The following is a 20,459-nucleotide window of genomic DNA, read 5'->3' as shown; positions in this document are numbered from 1 at the left end:
CGTACATTCTTGTCATATTTCATGTTGTGGTCCGACAGAGCTGCCGTGTTGCTGGGATGTCGCCATGACGATGCTGGACACGTGTCACGGTTTCTCTCAAATAAAGTTGTGGATCTCCAAGGACAAAATCAATCATTAATTCATTCATTCTCTAACGCTTTTTCCTTACGGGGGGGGGGGGGGGGGGGGGGGGGTTTGCTGGAGCGGGAAAAAAAACTTTTTTTTTTAAATTTCATATTTGGGATTTTTAAAACACGACTTCTGGACAATATACTTCAAGAAAAATATGTTTTTTCCTTTGTGGAAGGTACAGTCGTCCCTGGTTTATGGCGGGTCATTGGTTCCAGACCCGACTTTGCCAAGTCCGTTGACCTGAAGTAGGATTCCTTCTTAATCAATCAAATACTTTGGTACCTCGACATAGAAAACCTGTGTAGTACCTTGTAAATACCATGTACCATTTGACCACCATCTTTCTAATCATGTTCAATGTACATTTAGTAGGTGGTGTTCTACCATGCAAGTACTAAAATAATTTATATTTATAAATCTGGAATCCTACTTATCACAATGAGGCCCGACACCAAAAAACGTGCTAAAGCAGAGATTAGCGCATACATCCATAAAACATCCATCAAACATCCATCAAACATCCATCAAACATCCATCAATCATCCATAAATCATCCATAAAACATCCATAAATCATCCATAAATCATCCATAAATCATCCATAAATCATCCATAAATCATCCATAAAACATCCATAAATCATCCATAAAACATCCATAAAACATCCATAAATCATCCATAAATCATCCATAAATCATCCATAAAACATCCATAAATCATCCATAAATCATCCATAAAACATCCATAAATCATCCATAAATCATCCATAAAACATCCATAAATCATCCATAAATCATCCATAAAACATCCATAAAACATCCATAAATCATCCATAAATCATCCATAAAACATCCATCAAACATCCATAAATCATCCATAAAACATCCATAAATCATCCATAAATCATCCATAAATCATCCATAAAACATCCATAAATCATCCATAAATCATCCATAAAACATCCATAAATCATCCATAAATCATCCATAAATCATCCATAAATCATCCATAAATCATCCATAAAACATCCATACACGGAGTTTCTCACACAAGGGATGCGAAATGTCGTCCACATAAGCGGTGAGCGTGCGGGGGGGTGGGGTGGGGGGAGTCTGACATATTGATGCAAATATGGGTTGTACTGGTATAGAAATAAGAATAACTGGGAGACCAACAAAGGCAAGTGGAGGTTTCTATGGCACTAAATGGGCGTAGCTTAGGTGTGGCGTTCTCCCCCTCGTATCTGCTGTGTGCGCTTTCACGCCGGCGCGGTAAGGCATTCCCAAGAAACGCGTGTCAACGTGTCAACGTGTCAACGTGTCAACGTGTCAACGTGTCCCGCCGCATGAAGCAAGAACTCTAGCGCCTCTTCCTCCACCCCCAAAAATGAGAACCGACATTCACTTCAGTCATGGCTCAGATTGGATGGTCACACTGTACACGGCCTGAATGAATGCATCCATCCATCCATCATCCATCCATCCATCCATCCATCATTCCATCCATCCATCAACTTATCCATCCATCGCTGCCCCCTCCCACCTCTGCAGGTTTTGGCAATTAGTGGAATTGATCCGTCAATGGGCCGAGGCGGATGCTTTGTGCTGCTCTGTTGCTACCATTGGACCATCCACACACACACACACACACACACACACACACACACACACACACACACACACAAACACACACTCACACACACAGCATGAAAAACAAGAGTGTGTTCCAAAGGAAAGATTGTATCGTTGCATTACTGCTAACATTTGGACATCATCTGAGGAAATAAATAAAGATAAAATCATCCCTGCCAGAACAGACCAGCACCTACAAACGTGTGTGTGTGTGTGTGTGTGTGTGTGTGTTCCAGAGTCAACACACACACACACACACACACACACACACACACACACACACACACACACAGCATGAAAAACAAGAGTGTGTTCCAAAGGAAAGATTGTATCGTTGCATTACTGCTAACATTTGGACATCATCTGAGGAAATAAATAAAGATAAAATCATCCCTGCCAGAACAGACCAGCACCTACAAACGTGTGTTGACTCTGGAACACACACACACACACACACACACACACACACACACACACACACACACGAAAAATGGAGAGAAGCAAAAAGCCAGCGTCCGCGGACATCAGCAGCGATGCGTGTAAACATGTCTACGTTCCATCTTGATGCTCTTTCTACCTGAATGGAATGTACCTGAGGGGCCTGCTAGCAGGCTTTCCTTGGGAAGTGCTGCAGGACTAAGGTTTTTCCATCAGAACAATCAAACAATTCCTGACCATCCTGCTGAGATCTGATTGGTTCCTTAATTGTGGCGGGCCGCTCCGAGCGCCACGAGATGCCGAGATCACAAACGGGGCCTCAGAGAGGACTAACCAGCGTCACTCAAGATCTCCTTCTGGAGCCACTGAGGGCCTGGCCCCACGGGGAGGGGAGGTCCTCCACGTCCCCCAGGTCCTCCACGTCCCCCAGGTCCTCCATGTCACAGAAACGGGCAGAAACGGGACGAAGAGACCGTCAATGACCAAAACGCTAGGGGTGGGCGGCACGATGAATTTGAATGAAATGAAAATAGATTAATCAGATTAATCCAGGGGTGCCCCAAATCCTCCAGAGATGAAATGAAACGATTTGCTTGAATGCCGTGTCGTGAAAGATACCAGGTCATAGTTTGGCACATCTACACGTTGAATCACTACATTCTTTAGCAAAGGATTTTGGCTTAAGCCACCGCAGGAAGTACGCTGTCCAGACAAATGACAAGGAGCTGCTAACACGGGAGTCTTATCTTATTTCTGTCTATTATGTCTTATTGATCTGACCTCTGATAGAAGACATCATTTTCTCTCATTATACTGGCTAATGGGAGTGTAAAGGTGACTGTAGGGGTGTTATTTCATGTGTAGAAGGCTCTGATCCTGTTGAAAAACACATTTGGGTGGTAAACAGCTTTTCTATGTCTTATCCGCCATTTTGTCCTTTATTCCATCTACTCTATTGGGTAATATGAGTGTAAAGGTGACTGTAGGGGTGTTATTTCATGTCTAGAGAGCTCTAATGATGTCAAAAGGTGTGTTTCGAAGGTGGTGATCTAAGTACCAAAGTATTCCATTTATCCTGACAGGTACTACTACTAAAGGTACTACTTTGGGTAAACGGACTCATCAGTCGGGTTGACGTATGGTATAACGTTGCCATATAGAGGGCTCTGGCAATGTTCAAAGCTTATTTTGTTTTGTATCTCGCCCGAAGATGGCTTGGTCTCTAATATAATGAAGGTGCTTAGCAACGTTAATAAAACATATTTATTTATATTTGATATTTAAATATTTAGAAGGCCTCAAGACAGGTTTTCTGTGTCTTATATGGCTTATTTTCTCTTACTTGGGCCACTATGCTGGGGAAAAGGAGAGCAACTGTGAGCATAGGGGTGTTACTTCATGCTTCAAGGGCTCTAAGAATATTAAAAGCCATATTTAGAAGGTCTTAAATGGTTTCTTTTCTCTGCTGCAACATAGGATATTGGGCAATAGGAGTGTGAGGGTGACTCCAGACGGAATACTTGATTCATCCCTTTGGGAACCAAGGAAGCGTGACGGAGGAGGGATTACTCTACGTTGAGACACCCCTGGATCAGGAATTTTGTATCAACGGAGCGCAGTGCTCGAGCCCCAACCTGAGTGCAACACAGGCATGGAAGCAGGAGCAGAAGGGGGGCGTGGCGCGTGGGGCCGCCACGGTAATACTTTTGCCACGACGCGTTTTCATCTGAAATGACGGAAGGCATGGGTCCAAAAAGGCAATTTGATGAGACGCCGTCAAAGGCAATCCAGTGCATTTGTGTTGACCCCCCCCCCCCCGACTTAAAATGCCCAGAACACACGGAGCCGGTCTTTTAGGTCATCTTTCACGGACTCAAAGACAAAGAAGAAAACATCAACACATTCCAGGGAAACCAAAGCCCTTTTGCGACAGTGATTGTCTGTTCGATACGACAAGAAAAAAGAGGAGAAAAGGCCAAGAAAGAAAGAAAGACATATTGCTCAGAAAGCGCCAGGAGGACAATGGAGGAAAAAAGCCCAACCATGAGCAGATCCTTCAAGATTGAAGCTATTAAGACGAGTCGAAGACTGGCGGACACGAGGAAAAGGAGGCGGCACCGACACGCCTCCAGCGGATGGAGAACGCAATTGAAATGGCTTGTTCATCACTGATGTGCTCACGTAGTGGATTCCCCCGGGTGCCCCCTCCCTCTGGGGATTTATGGATGTATTTAGATATATGACTTGGAAAGCCTTCGTCCGGGAAATAAACAAGGCCTCGGTCGCTCGGCTTTCATCCCACGCCGCCTGCGGACCCCCGGGCCAAACCCATGACAGCAGCTGCTAAACGAGTTGACGAGGTATATCGAGATCTTTCTGTGTACAGTACCGCTTCATCGCTAATAAATTATTGGATAGCCATAGCAGTGTTCATCAACTTTGGTCATCAAAACCTTCCAGCGTCCCACTTTCCCGGCGCCACCTAGAGAGTGCTGTGGTTCTCAACAAACAAACAGATGTCCGCGAATGCACCACGCCCTCAGGGGTGTCCAAACTTGAATATCTCAAATGAGGTTATTGCATCTCATGTTCCAAAACTTTATTTGTCGTTTTGCTTCCCATAATATTAGGATGGCATTTTTCACTATTTCAATTTCATGCAAATAAAATGAGAATATTTTTCCTCGCTCTTTTCTTTTAGTTTTAACAGCGGCGGGCCACAGTTTGGACACCCCTGCTTTAAGTAAGGTGTGGTTTGGCTCTGTGTTGAGAACCACGGCCTGCTCGGCAGACGAAACTTTGAAAAGCACGCCGCCTGACCTTGCGTAGGTACTGCAGTACACAGCAGGGTGTACACACGCAGGGTACACAGCAGGGTACACAGCAGGGTACACACGCAGGGTACACAGCAGGGTACACAGCAGGGTGTACACACGCAGGGTACACAGCAGGGTGTACACACGCAGGGTACACAGCAGGGTGTACACACGCAGGGTACACACGCAAGGTGCACGCTCTTCTTCCCTTGTGTGGTTCCTTCATTTGAAAATAAAACAAAAGACAAAAAGCTAGGCTCACAACGTACAGGTAGAAAGCAAAAAGATGGGTGTTTTGGGGGAGGGGCTGCGTGTTGCTCTACAAGGCCCCCAAGGTGATCTTTAAAGGGTTCCAATCAGGTCGTGTTCCTCTCCTCCGTGGGCGTGGCCTCGTAGAGCAACCCAGGCTCCAGGGTGGACTGCGGGATGGAGGAAGGGGGGTCTAATTGCATATTAGCTTTAACTGCACCTCAAGAGAAAACCAAACGCTCTCTCGCGCGCACGCACGCACGCACGCACACGTACGTACATACACACGATAGATATGTGGGCGGGTGCTCTCCTGGTCCACGTTAAAGGGAGACGCCCCCCGGGTGGATGACGGCGGCGGCCTCACTCAGACAGGCAGCCGTCCAGGCCGACGGGCGCGCCGCGGTGCTCTTTGACGTATCCGTTGCGGAGGCCGTTGCTGGGCAGCGGGGCGCAGGCGGCCGTGATGCCGCAGTGCTTGAGCAGGTTGAGGCCCGGCGAGGGGGAGACGGCCGGCGACGGGCAGGGGCAGGAGGAAGGGTCCAGCTGGGGGAAAGGCTTCATGGTGGAGAGGATGAGAGCCAGGCAGTCGGCCACGTCCTTGTTGGGAGCGCACGCCAGGGCTGGGGTGTGGCCTGGGGGGACCAAGACAGTCACGTGTTGATGGCGTGTATGGATGTCTTGTATTTGCATATGGAAAATTGAACAAATACAATGCAGAAAAAAATAGGACGGGAATGAATAAAGTCATAATTACAGGAAGAAAACTTATGAAAGTTTTAAGTGGAATAAAACGTGAAGAGAAAATAACGTCATATTCCAACGAGGAAAAAAGTCAATTGTGTTTTTACATTTTTATTTTAGACTTTAGTCATTTTTTTTCATATTTGGTTTCTTTTTTACACTTGCCAGTTTTATTCATTTAGACTAATATTCGCCATTTTAATTATTTGGGCTACAGCAGTTTTTTTTTTAATTATTTTATTAGTCTTCATTAATACAAGAGAAAAAGGCGTATTCCAAGATGAAAAAGTGCTCATTTTCTGAGAATAAAATGGTAACATTTTTAAGAAAATAGTTTTTTTAGTAGCATAGAGTTGACATCTAAAAACAAAGTTTATTTTTATTAAGGGAAAAACTAAAACTGAATGCGATAATGAGAGAATAAAAATGGCAATAAGAATGGAAAATGGCCAAGAGGAAAGATGTGATTTTGGGAGCTGGCCCACCTTCCTCGTCCACAGCCAGCACGGTGGCTCCCCTGCTGAGCAGCGCCTGCACCACGGCGGCCAGGCCGTTACGAGCCGCCAGATGGAGGGGCCTGGAGGAGCGAGAGCAAGCCAGCCATCAATAAGCAGCGCGGGACGCTTCGTGCCGTACACCGAACGGGGCGCGTGCTCACATTTGCAGAGCACTGTTGGTGGTGTTCACGAGGGCGGGGCTGTGGATCTCTCCCAGAATGAGCAGAGCGCACATCTCGTGAGCCTGCAGCCACACAATGGACAATGCACGGACAATGGCGAGGAGGAAGAGGAGGAGGAGGAGGAGGCGGCGGCGGCGGCGGCGGTGCGTACCTTGTTGCAGGCCAGATGCAGGGCAGTGTTCTTGTTGTCATCCAGCAGCGTGAGGTCCGCCTTGGCCCGGTGAAGGAGGATGGCTGCAAACATTCCGTACATCACAATGCACCATGTACCCACAGCGTGCCACTACTTCATAGTACCCAACATAGTACCCAACATAGTACCCAACATAGTACCCAACATAGTACCCAACATAGTACCCAACATAGTACCCAACATAGTACCCAACATAGTACCCAACATAGTACCCAACATAGTACCCAACATACTATCACATATACACCATTTTCTACAATACCAAAATGTCTCTTCTCCCTCCAAAAGTTGACGTTGCGGTTTAGTTTGGGTTGCCATAATATGACCACGTCAGTAAATAACAGATCACATATTCTTTAATATTTACATTTTAACCTTCATTATTTGCTTTTTAATTATTCAAATATTGTTCAAATATACTCAAAATATGACTTTTTTCCCAAAAATGGCAGCTTTTTTTCTCTTTTGTTTTGTGTCTGATGATGACGACTTTAGAAAATAACATTTATTCTTTAATATATAAACATAAAGGTTACATTCATTCATTTGTATTTGATTATTTCCACTATTGGAGGCAACTATTTCATTATTAGGTACGCTAATTCATGTTTACTTTTTTTTTTTACACTTTCATTGAAGTTGTTTTCCATCTTTTTTCATTTACGTTTCATTTTCTTTCATAGGTGTCACTTTTGATTTTTTTACACCATTTTCATTATTATTTTTGAAAACTTTAAAGTCATTTTAGTTTTTCTACACTTTTAAGAGGAGCTATGATGCTTTTCCACTTTTCTGACCTAGAAATGTAATTAGAATGCAGTATTCTGGTTAAAGCATGCCAAAAGAACTTTGGGATGGCTTTCAAAAGGCGTGGTAGAACTGCCCCGTTGTGATGTCCCCGAGGGGCGGACTTCCTTATATGGTTCATAGTTGGGCAGCACTTTGGCTGGAATGAATGAAAAGAGAGAGTTTTGGCAGGAAGCACTGATGGAAAAGGTGCACATTCTGAAAGTCCTAAAAAGTTTTCTGTGCGGGTTATTACGTGTCGCTGCTCTACAGGGGACCACAACGCAATACAAAGGGTGGAAAAATCTGCATAATTACGTCCACTTTAGGTCATTTTCTTTTTTTTTTTTTTTTAGCTCCACTTAATTTTTAGGATTTACAGTTAAGTCAAGTAATTTTCATTTTTATTTAATTTGTAAATTTTATTATCAAGTAGTTTTTCATTTTTTCTTATTTTAACTTTTTGACACTTAAGTTGTTTTAAATGCTTGTATTTTTTCTTTGATTAACTTTTACACATTATTTATTTATTTATTATTTAATTCCACTTAATTTTCATTTTTTCCTGTTGACACTTGAAATGGTGAGTATGATTCCCTCCTGTCTTGGATGGATTAGTGTCAGTGCTCCAGGACTCCAGGAGCGTCGGGATGGCGTTTAGCCAGGGAAGTGCAGGCGTGCATGCACGCATGCCGCATGGGAGGAACGCATGAAAGAAGTGAGGTATTTGAGAGGATGGATGTGGGAGTCACCGGTTGTTGGCCGGTCAGATGAGTTCCACTCACCCACGGTGCCGCTGTGTCCCTTATCGGCAGCCACCATCAGCGCCGAGCGTCCGCTATTGTCAGCCGCATTGATCTCGGGCCCGTGGCGAAGCACCAGCTGGAGTCCCGCCACGTCCTCGGCAAAGGCGGCGGCGTGCAAGGGGGTCCTGGGGACGGACGCACGCAGGACAGTGAAGCTGTGTGAGGTGAGCCGGGGGGCGTGGTTTGGGGGGGGGGTGTAACTCACCTTCCTTTGGCATCTCTGGTATTCATCATGTGCAGCCCGGCACATTCAAGAAGCCGCTCAGCAGCACCGCCGTGGCCTTTCATCCTGTTGGCAAAGCATTGTTAGCCTGGCCCGTCACATGCTAGCTACGTAGCTAACTATGACTAGCAGCTAGCTGCTAACTGGCTGGAAGCCCATATGGACAAACCAACAAACATTAATGTGCAAAAAAAGCCATCAAGTCTGACATGGCCGTAAACTGTGCCAAGATAAACTCCACCCTTAACACGCCACGTCACTTCCTGTACAAAGTGGATTTAGATAGATAGATAGACTTCCTTTATTGTCATTGCACAAAAACACAGTAGTGAAATTGCCAACGAAATGTCGTTGCCTGGCTCCCATATAATAACAGACACAAAAGAAGATAAGTAATAATAAATAATAACAATAATAATAATGTGGAGAATAAATAGACACCAAATATGAACAACAATTTACAAGGTGCTAAACCCTTTTCTAGGTCTTATTTTCTCTTATGTCTACTACATTGGGTAATAGGAGCGTCAAGGTCACTATAGGGCTGTTATCTCATGTTTAGAGGGCTCTAATGATGTTAAAGTGTATTTAGAAGGTGGTAAACAGGTTTTCTATGTCTTATCTTATCGCTACTACATTGGGTAATAGGAGTGTAAAGGTCACTATAGGGCTGTTATCTCATGTTTAGAGGGCTCTAATGATGTTAAAGTGTATTTAGAAGGTGGTAAACAGGTTTTCTACACCTTATCTTGTTATGTCTAATATATTGGGTAATGGAAGTGTAAAGGTGACTATATTTCATGTTTGGAGGCGGTAAACAGGTTTTCTATGTCTTCTATTATCGCTGCCACATTGGGTAGTAGGAGTGTAAAGGTATTTGGACAGAATACTATGTCAGCTGAGAATACTCACAGAGCACAGTGCAGGGGGGTGAAAGGGTTTCCCTCTTGGTGAAGAAATGTTTGAAATTCAAGTAAAACCTCCAAACAGTGCTCATGCCCTGAGAAGACAAGCAAGAGTGATGATGCAACGCACGACTTCCAACACGAGTTTCCATCCAAACCTTTGTAAGCAGCCCAGTGTAGCGGCGTGAATCCTTTGTTGTCCAGCAGTCGGTCCTGCGGCTCCGTCGCCGCGGCCGCCTGCGCTAGACTGAGCAGGACCTTGGCGTGGCCTCTGGAGGCGGCGTAGTGCAGCGGCGTGCGACCCAGGCCGTCCCGATGCAGCGGAGAAGCTTTGTGCTCCAACAACGCCATCACGCAGTCATCGTAGCCCAGCGACGCCTGAGGACGCCACCAAAAATTGAATAAAACACCAAACGCCACCGGGGTGACAAAAACAATTGCGACAGCAGTTTGTTTTTTTTATTACAAGACTAAAGCCAAACTATTGAGAAAACATTTTTAAATGTTGTAATATTGTGAGAAAAATAAAGTCATATTATAAGAGGATAATTTACAAAAAGAATGTTGAAAGAAGAAAAGAAATTGGAAAAAAAGCTTTAATTCTGTGACAATAAAGTCAAAATATTAAGAGAAAATAAATCCTGTTCTCATCTATTATAATATGAGGAAAGATCAGCCCACTGAAGTCATCATTTTATGAGAAAGAAACAAAAACTAAAGTTGTCATTTTGGGGAAAGTTCAAGTTAGTTCAGTGAAAATTTTTAAATAGATAGAAATATATATATATTTTTTTTTTAAAGGTAAAAATGGAAAAAAAGAGAATACTTTATTAATCCCCCCAGTTGTAATTTTCCAAAAATAAAGTCAATAAAAAAGTTGTATTTGAATGAGTAAACAGAATATTTTGGTAGCATGGGTTAGGGTTAGCAGTCAAACGGGGAAAAGAGCAGAGTTGATGAACTAAACACGACGAGATGGTGATCAACGCCAGTGAACGTCCTCTTACAAAGCGTGAATGGAGGCGGGCTAAAGCGTCACCGGAGCGAGCCTCGCTGCATCAAGGTTCGCTCCAAGCGCCACCAAGAAAAGGTTCCAAGTTATGTAGACGGCAAACGGAATATTTACAATCCGAAGGCTACGCTGATGCCATTCGGGGACCGGCCTACCCCTCTGTGTAACGCCGTGCTGCCCCTCTTGTCCTTGGCGTCGGGCAAGGCCTCCTTCGCCAACAGGAAGCGGACGCAGTCGCTGTGGCCTCCCAGAACGGCGAGCATGAGCGGGGTCCTGCGGGGCAGAGAAGAGGAGGGTTTTCACCGACAGTCGGAGTGCGCTGGTGGCGGAGACGCCAAGACAAGCACTCACTGGCCCAACTTGTCCACGACGTTGGCCAGGTCGCCCTCCTCACCGCATTCCATCATCTTGCGTAGGCAGTCGGCGTGGCCGTGAGCAGCTGGAGTCAGACACCAAGCAAAAAGTATTCATACGGCGTGTCGCTCCAATTGGTTCCGTTTCGGCAGGGATGGACAGCGTGGGGCCGGGAGAGTTTTACAGCCGCAGCTGCTTTATGGATTGATTGATTGATTGATTGATTGATTGATTGACTGGTTGGTTCCACAGCACATTTGAAATCAATCACTTCATCATTTTATAAGTCGAAATATTATGTCAATTAAAGTCATAATTACATGACGAAAAAGTACCAAAGAAAGTTGAAAAAACCAGATGCAATTTAACACTAATAAAGTGGTAATAAAAACATGGTTGGTATGAAAGTTGTCAGGTACGGGTCTCGTGTGTTGGAGCGATGGCGTATTGCAGTACGTTTAGCAGGATTGCCAAGCCGTTGCAGGAAAGCCATGGTTGCTCTCTGGTGGCAATGTGACAGCGCGTGTCTACATGCCACTGTTTGGCCGGCGTTGTGAGCGCTGGGCAAAAAGCTTCGGGGGCGCGTGAGGTCGGGTACCTGCAACATGAATTGGGGTCCAAATGAGGCTGTTGTCGTTGATGAGACACGAGGCTCCCTGGGATAAGAGCACCTCCACGCAGCGGGCGTGACCTTTCTGGGAGGCCACGTACAGCACCGAGCGCCCGGCGGCATCTTGCATATCCACGTAGGCGGCCGTCTCCGTCAGCACGCGCAGAGCTTGCCAGTGACCCCTCTCGGCCTGCGGAGGGGGGGGCGAGGTGTTTAGGCCCGAGAAGAAGAAGTGAGTGAGCCCAAGGGAGGGCGTGCTGATGCGGAACTCACGGCGAGATGCAGGGGGCTGATGGGGATGCTGCTCTCTATGTCTCCTAGTGCATTGAAGGACATCTCCAGGAGCTAGAACGTCACAAGACAAGATCTCATCTCTTTGCCCTTCCAACTGCTCTTGGAGAGGAAGACGAAAGCTTCAACTCCATCCATCCATCCATCCATCCATCCATCCATCCATTCTCTACAGCTTATCCTCAAAAAAAGGAATTTTATGAGAAGACTGTTGTAATTTTGGGAGGACAAATAACATTTTCGTGGCATAAAGTTGAAAAAAAAGACAAAGTTGTAATAAACAAACAATGAATGGAAACTTGGGTTGCAAGAATGAAAACAAACAGCTGTCATTTCCCGAGAATAAAGTCAAAATATGAAAAGAGAAAAAAAAAGCCCAGACTAACAGGAAAAGACGACGCAACTTGAAGAGGATAAACGCATAAAACGGCTGCACGGAGATTTGGCTTTTTGGAGAAATCAGGTTGGGGGAAAAGTCATTTGGGAAGAAAGTCAAATATTTGGAAAATTACAATAAAACAGCTGTAATTTTACAAATGTAATTCTATGATTTTATTTTAATCAAAGACCAAGTTAGGCTTTTTCCCCTAATATGACAAAACTCTGATTCTGTTTTTTCCTGAAATACACTATATATATATATATATATATATATATATATATATATATATATATATATATATATATATATATATATATATATATACATACATACTGTATACAACTTTATAGTGGCCCTTGTATCCTCGATGTGTACTGAACGCAGAAGAAAAAGCAACACACACACACACACACACACACACACAGCTAGCTGCCCCACGCTGTGTGAGAAATGGCGTGACATGAGGCAGGAGGGCGTTTGGGTGGAAACTGCTGTTGCTTTGTAGGTGAAGGAGCCAATGAGACGTGTGAAGGACGTGTGAAGGGCGTGTGAAGGGCGTGTGAAGGGCGTGTGAAGGGCGTGTGAAGGGCGTGTGAAGGACGTGTGACGGACGTGTGAAGGGCGTGTGAAGGGCGTGTGAAGGGCGTGTGAAGGACGTGTGAAGGGCGTGTGAAGGGCGTGTGAAGGACATACCAGCTCTAGGTTCTGCGTGTTGCCGTAATAAGCTGCATAGTGAACGGCACTGAAACCCTTGGCGTTGACCATGGAGGGGTCGGCACCATTGTCTAGAAGATGCTCCAGACAGCTGGGACGGAGACACAAACAGGAGAAAGAAAAAAGGCAGGGTCATCCGGCAGGCCATTCCCAAAGACGTGATGGGGGCGGGGGCACCTACAAGTAGGACTCTTTTGCATCCTCTTCATCGTGTTGATGACCCCCAGGAAAGTGACCATCGATTCTGGAGAGAAAACAACCAAACATGCAACAACATGGAGTCTTGTTTACCGTTGAGCTCGTTAGCTTCATTTGTGGCCGGCAAAGGATTAGCGTATTTGTCAGCAGTACCCGGTAACCCCTCATTCATGTAGATTCATGTATTCTACACACCACCGTTTGTTTGGTTTTTTCTTTGGGCTTTTCCGTACTTTGTGGATCCACATACTGATTTTTGCCTTGAGCCCTTCATACTCCGGATGCCCTTCCTGCCGGTGATCCCTGAATTTCCACAAGTAGGACTCATTTATAAATGGAATATTTACAGTGAGGTCATAGAAAACGTGTCTACAACCCTCTAAATACACTTTTTGACATTATTACACACCTCAAGACATGACATAATACCCTATGGTCACCTTTACGCTCCTTTCACCCCAAAGGTAGGCATAATAAAAATAAGACATAGAAAACCTGTTCTAAAAAACCTTCGAAATACGGCTTGTTTCATTATTAGAGCCCTCTAGACATGAAACAACATCCCTATAGTAAACACCCCTATTACTCAATACATATTAAAAGAAAATAAGACATAGAAAACCTGCTTATCACCTTCCCAATATTTCTTCCACATTATTAGAGCCGCCAGCCATGAAATTAACACCCCTATAGTCACCTTTACATGACTTTTACTCAATATAGGAAACATAAGAGGAAAAACCACCTTCTACATATACTATTATTTGAGACCTCTAGAAATGAAGTAACACTCCTATTAGCAAATATTGTATAAATCATAAGAGAATATAAGATATATGAGACATAGAAAACCACCTTCTAAATACACTGTAACATGATTCGAGCCCTCTAGACATGAAATAACACCCCTATAGTCTGTATAGAAGACATAAAACCTCTTCCCAACCCTCACTAGAAGGCCATGATCATTACAGCAAGCTAACAATAGCAAATGACAAGAAAAGGAACTTCCTGCGTCTTACCGGCCGAAGGCTTGCGAGGCTGCACAGTAGTGCAGGGGGGTGCAGCCCGAGTGGTCGGGCTCGTTGATCTCGGCGCCGGCGCTCACCAGCGTCACAGTGCACTGGTACCTGCCGTTAGCAGCCGCGTAGTGCAACGGGGTTCTGGCGGGTGGGTGGAAAAGCGGGGTGGCGGTTAGGACGGGGTGACTGTGGCCTCACGGACACCCGCATGTCATGTGACTTGAAAGGCTCACCTTCCCATGAGGTCCCTCCTGTTCAAGTCCGTACCGCTACTTAAGAGCAAGTTCAGACATTCAACGTTTCTGGGAAGAAGGAAGAAAACAACGATGAAGGAATGAGGGAAAAAGGGAAGAATAAAGCAACATGGCGGAAGACGACTACACTACCATCATGTCCTCACTGGGACGTTTGGTCTTAGGTGGCATCACAAGCAGCGTATGTACGTGTGTATCTTTTTAGTCGGCCAGTGCCATGTCAAGTAAATAACGGTGGTGTGGCAGTGCCCGTCACCACCTTTGGGCGGGGGGGGGGGGGGGGGGGGGGGGGGGTTTGTTTTCAGTTTTCTTAGGTTGCATCTGGATGAAACCTTGGTGACGTACTTTGTAAATATGTTACGTTCAATGGCTCCTAACAGGCAATGACGATACATCTTTATTGGCTTCCATTGCGTGTTTATTTCTACTAAATGGTTTCACTTCACCACTTCACCACGGCGCATGCACCACGGGCTGATCCAAAACCCTGAACACCTTGGACCCCCCGGCTCTTAACCAATATTGGGTCATTATTGATATGCTTCGTGTCCTACACCGCAGAGCTCAAGCGTTGCTTCCTACAGCTTCGCCCCCCCCCCCCCCCCCCCCCCCCCCCCCCATGGATCCCTTTCAGCCAAAAAGGCAGCCCGCATCCAGCAATAAGTGGGCGGGACTTAGCCACTGCGCTCGCAAGCCATTGAGCGTTTGTCTAACGAGGATAAAACTACAAAGCAGATGCTAGCATGTCTTACACGGCACTTTCACCAGCAACCCGCAGGGGGCGCCCCACCCATGACTTGACAGTGTGCAGCAGCTGGGTGATGATTTATTCTTGGCATCCAACACCCATCAACAAACCCTCATCTCACCCTCCGGAGGCAGCAGCGTGTAGACAGGTCCTCCCAAAGTTGTCCGGGGTGTTAATGTCAAACCCGGCCGACAGCACGTGCTCCTTGCTCATGGAGGAGACGATGCTGTACAGCTGACCTGCCGGGACGGGACGGGATGGACCGGGATGGGACAGGAGACCATGAGGACCATCGTTAAAAAAGCAGCACACGCCAAGTTTATGGAGGTCAGGTCATCTTTGGCACTAACCTGAGGAGAGTAACTTGCGACAACAGTCTGAAAACCCGTAGAGCACAGCTAAGTGCAAGGGGAACATTCCATGGATCCCACGTCTGGAAAACACAAAGACACAGTCAGCACTTTGGAGCACGTCTAGCAGTTTATAGAATATAATAGAAACATGTGAATGTAAAATAATCACTTTGGAGCACGTCTAGCAGTTTATAGAAAATAATAGAAACACGTGAGTGTAAAATAATCACTTTGGAGCACGTCTAGCAGTTTAGACAAAATAATAGAAACACGTGAGTGTAAAATAATAAGTACAAAATATCCAATTGTTTATTATTTAAAGAGCGTTACTGTGCTCATTTTTGGGTCCTTTGTGTTGGACTCCAATGGAGCAGCTACACGCCCTAGCTTTCTACATCTTCCAGAATCTGCACCTATTCAGCTGTACCTGACAACAGGTCATACTTCTAGCTGCTGGTTACGCTTGTCAATCCGTGGTTATTTTCATGGAACACAAGCACGTTTTGTGTTTACGTTGAGCAGAACATTTGGAAAAAGGTCGAAACAAAACTGATGAAAGATGAGATTCCAATCCTTATTTGGGATATACCATGTTTATATAACCCAAGGACACAACATTCCGGGTGCCTGAAGAGGAGTCCCAATCCTCTCCAATGGCAGATAGAGAGGGCCGGCTTTGGGATTGGGCCGTCTTCCCCCTTCCCAAAGACGGTCCCGGTGCGGGTACTACCTGGCTGTGTCAGCTCCGTTGGTCATCAGAGTGCTGATGAGCAGTTCATGGCCGTACTTGGCGGCGACATGGAGAGGAGTATTGCCGTATCGATCCACGCTGTCGATTTCCCCACCTGGTGGAGCAACGAGGAATGACATGGCAGGCACGGCAATGGGGCGGAGGTCTGCTGGTCGTGCGTCAGTCATCATAATGACGGGCGGAGGTTACCGTTCTGGATGAGGATCTGCGAGCGCGTGAAGCGTCCATGAATGGCTGCCATGTGCAGGGGGCTCTTCCCTTCTTTGCTCTGTGGCACACAAAACACGGTGAGCGGCGGCGGCGGCGTGAAGCCCCGAGAAGGCGATGGATGATTTTTGACAGCCACCTGCTGGTTGACGTCGGCCCCGTTGTTGACCAGCAACTCCAGACAGAGGGCGCCGTTGGTGGAGACGGCGGCAAGGTGCAGAGGCGTGTAGCCGCACTTGTTGGGCTGGTTGACGTTGGCGCCGTGGTTGACCAGCTCGGTGGCCACCGCCTCCTGGCCCGTGTAGCACGCCACGTGGAGCGCCGTGTTCCCGAATCCGTTGGGCTCGTCGATCTGGACAGGAGAGGGCGTGACATTGACGGGACCGTCCGCCCCACCCTCCCCCGAGGTCTTACCTCCGCCCCCATCCTCAGCAGGTGTTTCACGATGTCGATGTGGCCGCTGGCGGCGGCGGCGTGGAGCGGCGTGTAGCCCTGCTTGTCCTTGCAGCTCCTGTCGGCGCCCGCGCGACACCAGCAGCTTCACCACCTCCACGTGGCCTGCGAGGGGTCACGCAAGGTAGAAACTTAGCTGGGGCTTTCAGCCCTGGGGCATGACGACGTACCCAGGTAGGCAGCGGCGTGGATGGGCTGTCGCTCCTTCTTGTCCACGGCACTCAGGTTGGCTCCCTTGTTGAGCAGCAGCTTCACCATCTAGCAAACACTCTGGTTAGCGCCCGCCTCCCTCCGTACTCCCAGCTAGCGTCGACCGCGTTGAAGCCCGCAGCTTCCTTTTTTATTGACATGCGGCACATTCGAGATTCCATTCGTACGCCGGAGCCACTTGCAGTAACATCGTTTCTTAACAAAACGTTTCTTTCTAAAAGTAAAGAATCACGTTCAGATATGAAGAGAATCACGTTGCAATCCAACGGAAAAAACCTCCCCATTTCAGGGGAACGTCAGAATATCATAAGGAAATAGCATACGGTGGAAATATTCAAGTTAAAAACTACGAGAAACAAGTCAAGTTGTAATGCTTGGAAAATTAGGTTGCAAAAATGTACAGTATTAAAATAACGTCAAAATGAAGCCAAATACGGAATCAAGTGATATTATGAGAAGAAAATGGACAAACAAAGTTCAAATATAATAAGTTCAAAATATAGTGAGAAAAAAAGAATTGATCTGAAATACTTACACATTTTTTTTGTTATTTTTAAAAGTCAATATTATGGGAATGAAAACAAAATAAAGCTGCAATTTTTAGGAAATTTGGTTGGGGAAAAAGTTAGAATATTGTGGGAATAAAGTCACTGCGTTGCAAGAAGACGAACGCTGAAGTCCTTAAGAAGGAATTATAATACAACTCAACACAAAGGGTGGAAAAATCAGCATAATATGTCCCCTTTCAAAAAAGCAATGCAAATAAAAAATAGTCCAAATATTAACAGAAAAAAATCCTATTCTGATGAGAAAATGTTTTACAAAAAAATGTAATGACCAAAAAAATCAGACTTTAGTAGCATAGAGTTGATATTCAGTAAAATGGGGTTATTTGTTATATAAATTGCGTGTCAAGTTGTTTTATTCAAATAAACGCTTCATATACTCACCTCCTGGAAGCCGCTCTGCGCGGCGTGGTGCAAGGCGGTGCGCCCGCTGCGGTCCCCCGCGTTCAGGTTGCTCAGCTGGCTCAGCAGGGCCTCGGCGCAGCGCGTGGCCCGGTTGCCGGCGGCCACGTGGAGCGCCGTCTGCCAGAACTTGTCCCGGGCGTTGGCCTCGGCACCCCGCCTCAGCAGCAGACCCACGGCCCTCTGTGGACGACGCACCAGACGTCACGGATGACGTAACACGCCGTCACGGATAACGTAACACGCCGTCACGGATAACGTAACACGCCGTCACGGATAACGTCACACGCCGTCACGGATAACGTAACACTCCGTCACGGATAACGTCACACGCCGTCACGGATAACGTAACACGCCGTCACGGATAACGTCACACGCCGTCACGGATAACGTCACACGCCGTCACGGATAACGTCACACGCCGTCACGGATAACGTCACACGCCGTCACGGATAACGCAGCATTTAACACAGGGCTCATTGTGGGTGACTTGGTGTCCACCCACTTCGGCCTGAGCTCTGGGAAGTCTGCCACAAGCAGGTACTATGTGCAAGTAAAAAAAACATCAAACAAAAGAGGGAAGGGGGGGGGGCTTACTTCGTTCCTGGAGGCAGCCGCCCTGTGCAGGGGCGTCAACCACACGTGGTCTTTAGCGTTCACGTTGGCACCTGGGGGGCACAAAAGCGTCAAATAGAGTGGACCCATTACACCAGGGGTGCCCAAAATGTGGCATGGGGGCCACTACCTGTGCTCTAAAAACGGTGGACCCTGGACTGGTGGCCAGCCAATCCCAGGGCACATATAGACAAACAACCATTCACACTCACATTCATACCTATGGACAATTTGGGGGGGGGGGGCAATGAAGCTAACATGTTTTAGGAATGGGGGGGGGGGGGGGGGGGGGGGGGGGCTGGAGTCCCCAGAGAAATCCCACACATGCACGGGGAGAACATGCAAACTCCACACAGGCCGAGGGGGGAAAGTCGGGAATAAAGTCCTCACCTCATATTACGAGAAAAATGGTACAGGAATGTTGGAAGAAATGGCATAAAAAATATCTGTAATGTAATTTTGGTATTTTAACACCCCCCCCCTCCCCTCCAAAAATGGATATTTTTTCTATCTTTAATCTACAAGAAGAAAACCATATACTAAACTTATATTACGTATAAAAAACAGCTGTAACTCCAGGAGAATAAGACGGTAATATTTTAGCAGCATGGAGTTTTTGAGCGTATTTGACCTTCTTACCCGACTCGATGAGCAGGTCCATAATGTGAACGTCGCCCATGCAGGCCGCGGCGTGCAGCGGCGTGCGGCGCTCATGGTCCTGTGGAATGATTATGAATTGGGGAAATATTATGATTATGAATGTCAGCAATGCTGCTGCTGCTTCTTGTCCTTCATGCAATGACAGCTTGGATGCTGACGTCCACACCTACCAGTGCATTGACATCCTCCTTTTTGTGCAATAAGTGTTGAACTTCTTCAGCATTCCGGTTGAAGATGGCCTGGACCAGAGGAGGCTGCAACTCACAATCATCACAATCATTTCATCGGAATGATAATAACAATAACATTGTCATCATGACTAAGGTGGGCTGACTAGACAATGCTATGCTATGCTATGCTATGGTCCCGTTCAACAGAGTCATCGATGCAATGTACCTGCTAATACTACTCGTATTCATCCAGAATGCCGATGTACTTTGCTAGCAACGTTGCATTTGCGTGAAATAAGCGAGTGTATGGCGAACACCGCCCAGGAAATAGACGCCCCCCGCGCCACTGGCTGAGGCCTACACTCCAGGGCCTCGGTGGTGCTAACGCCTCAGCTAGCCAAGCTTGTTGGTTAGCCGCCAGCTGACGAGGCTACCGCAAAGGCACTTGCGCGAAATAATTGATTGAACAACGCGATGTGATTTAGCATTCATAGATATTTCATCGATGGGGGAGGGGCCACAAGCACAGCGATTCGGTATTGCAGATGAAGACGTAATTCGCTGCGCAGAAGAGCCACCCAGCAAATAGACTGCGCCCCGGTGTCGGCGTACCTGGTCTGCGATGTTGAGGACTCCCATCTCCCAAACTCAGCCGGGACGGAGCTCCTTCATGTGGCTGAAACTCGGAGGTAATACCGCGTTGAGCCGCTGCGTCCACCTCTCTCAGAAGACATCCATGGCGAGGCGGAGAGGACTGGCGCTCCCGATGTGTCACTGTTGTTGTCTCTTCGACGAGGCTGGCCGCCCGGCGGTGTGCTGCTCCGCCTGCAGGCGCGGCGGGCGGATGACGCCTCCACCGGGGGAAATGGCGACACCTTGTGGCCGA

At 46.7% G+C, this 20,459-nt stretch overlaps 1 protein-coding gene across 1 annotated transcript; it reads right to left on the bottom strand.

Moving 5' to 3' along the window:
- Positions 1–188: 188 nt before the first annotated feature.
- Positions 189–20,410, bottom strand: LOC131104077 (serine/threonine-protein phosphatase 6 regulatory ankyrin repeat subunit C-like). Its single transcript, XM_058050848.1, is given in 29 exon segments — positions 189–5,900; positions 6,495–6,586; positions 6,668–6,750; positions 6,840–6,922; positions 8,453–8,598; positions 8,679–8,762; positions 9,609–9,696; positions 9,760–9,979; positions 10,769–10,886; positions 10,965–11,052; positions 11,566–11,767; positions 11,851–11,922; positions 12,944–13,055; positions 13,146–13,208; positions 14,185–14,325; positions 14,418–14,486; positions 15,308–15,425; positions 15,537–15,619; positions 16,270–16,384; positions 16,480–16,558; positions 16,637–16,849; positions 16,912–17,019; positions 17,021–17,055; positions 17,121–17,208; positions 18,111–18,311; positions 18,726–18,796; positions 19,383–19,461; positions 19,574–19,657; positions 20,186–20,410. Coding segments are annotated over 29 exon segments (3,234 nt in total). The 5' UTR covers positions 20,213–20,410; the 3' UTR covers positions 189–5,628.
- Positions 20,411–20,459: the final 49 nt, after the last annotated feature.

This window comes from Doryrhamphus excisus, chromosome 16 (assembly GCF_030265055.1).
Source record: "Doryrhamphus excisus isolate RoL2022-K1 chromosome 16, RoL_Dexc_1.0, whole genome shotgun sequence".
Classification (NCBI taxonomy): domain Eukaryota; kingdom Metazoa; phylum Chordata; class Actinopteri; order Syngnathiformes; family Syngnathidae; genus Doryrhamphus; species Doryrhamphus excisus.
This window is presented reverse-complemented; position numbering and strand designations above follow the sequence as displayed.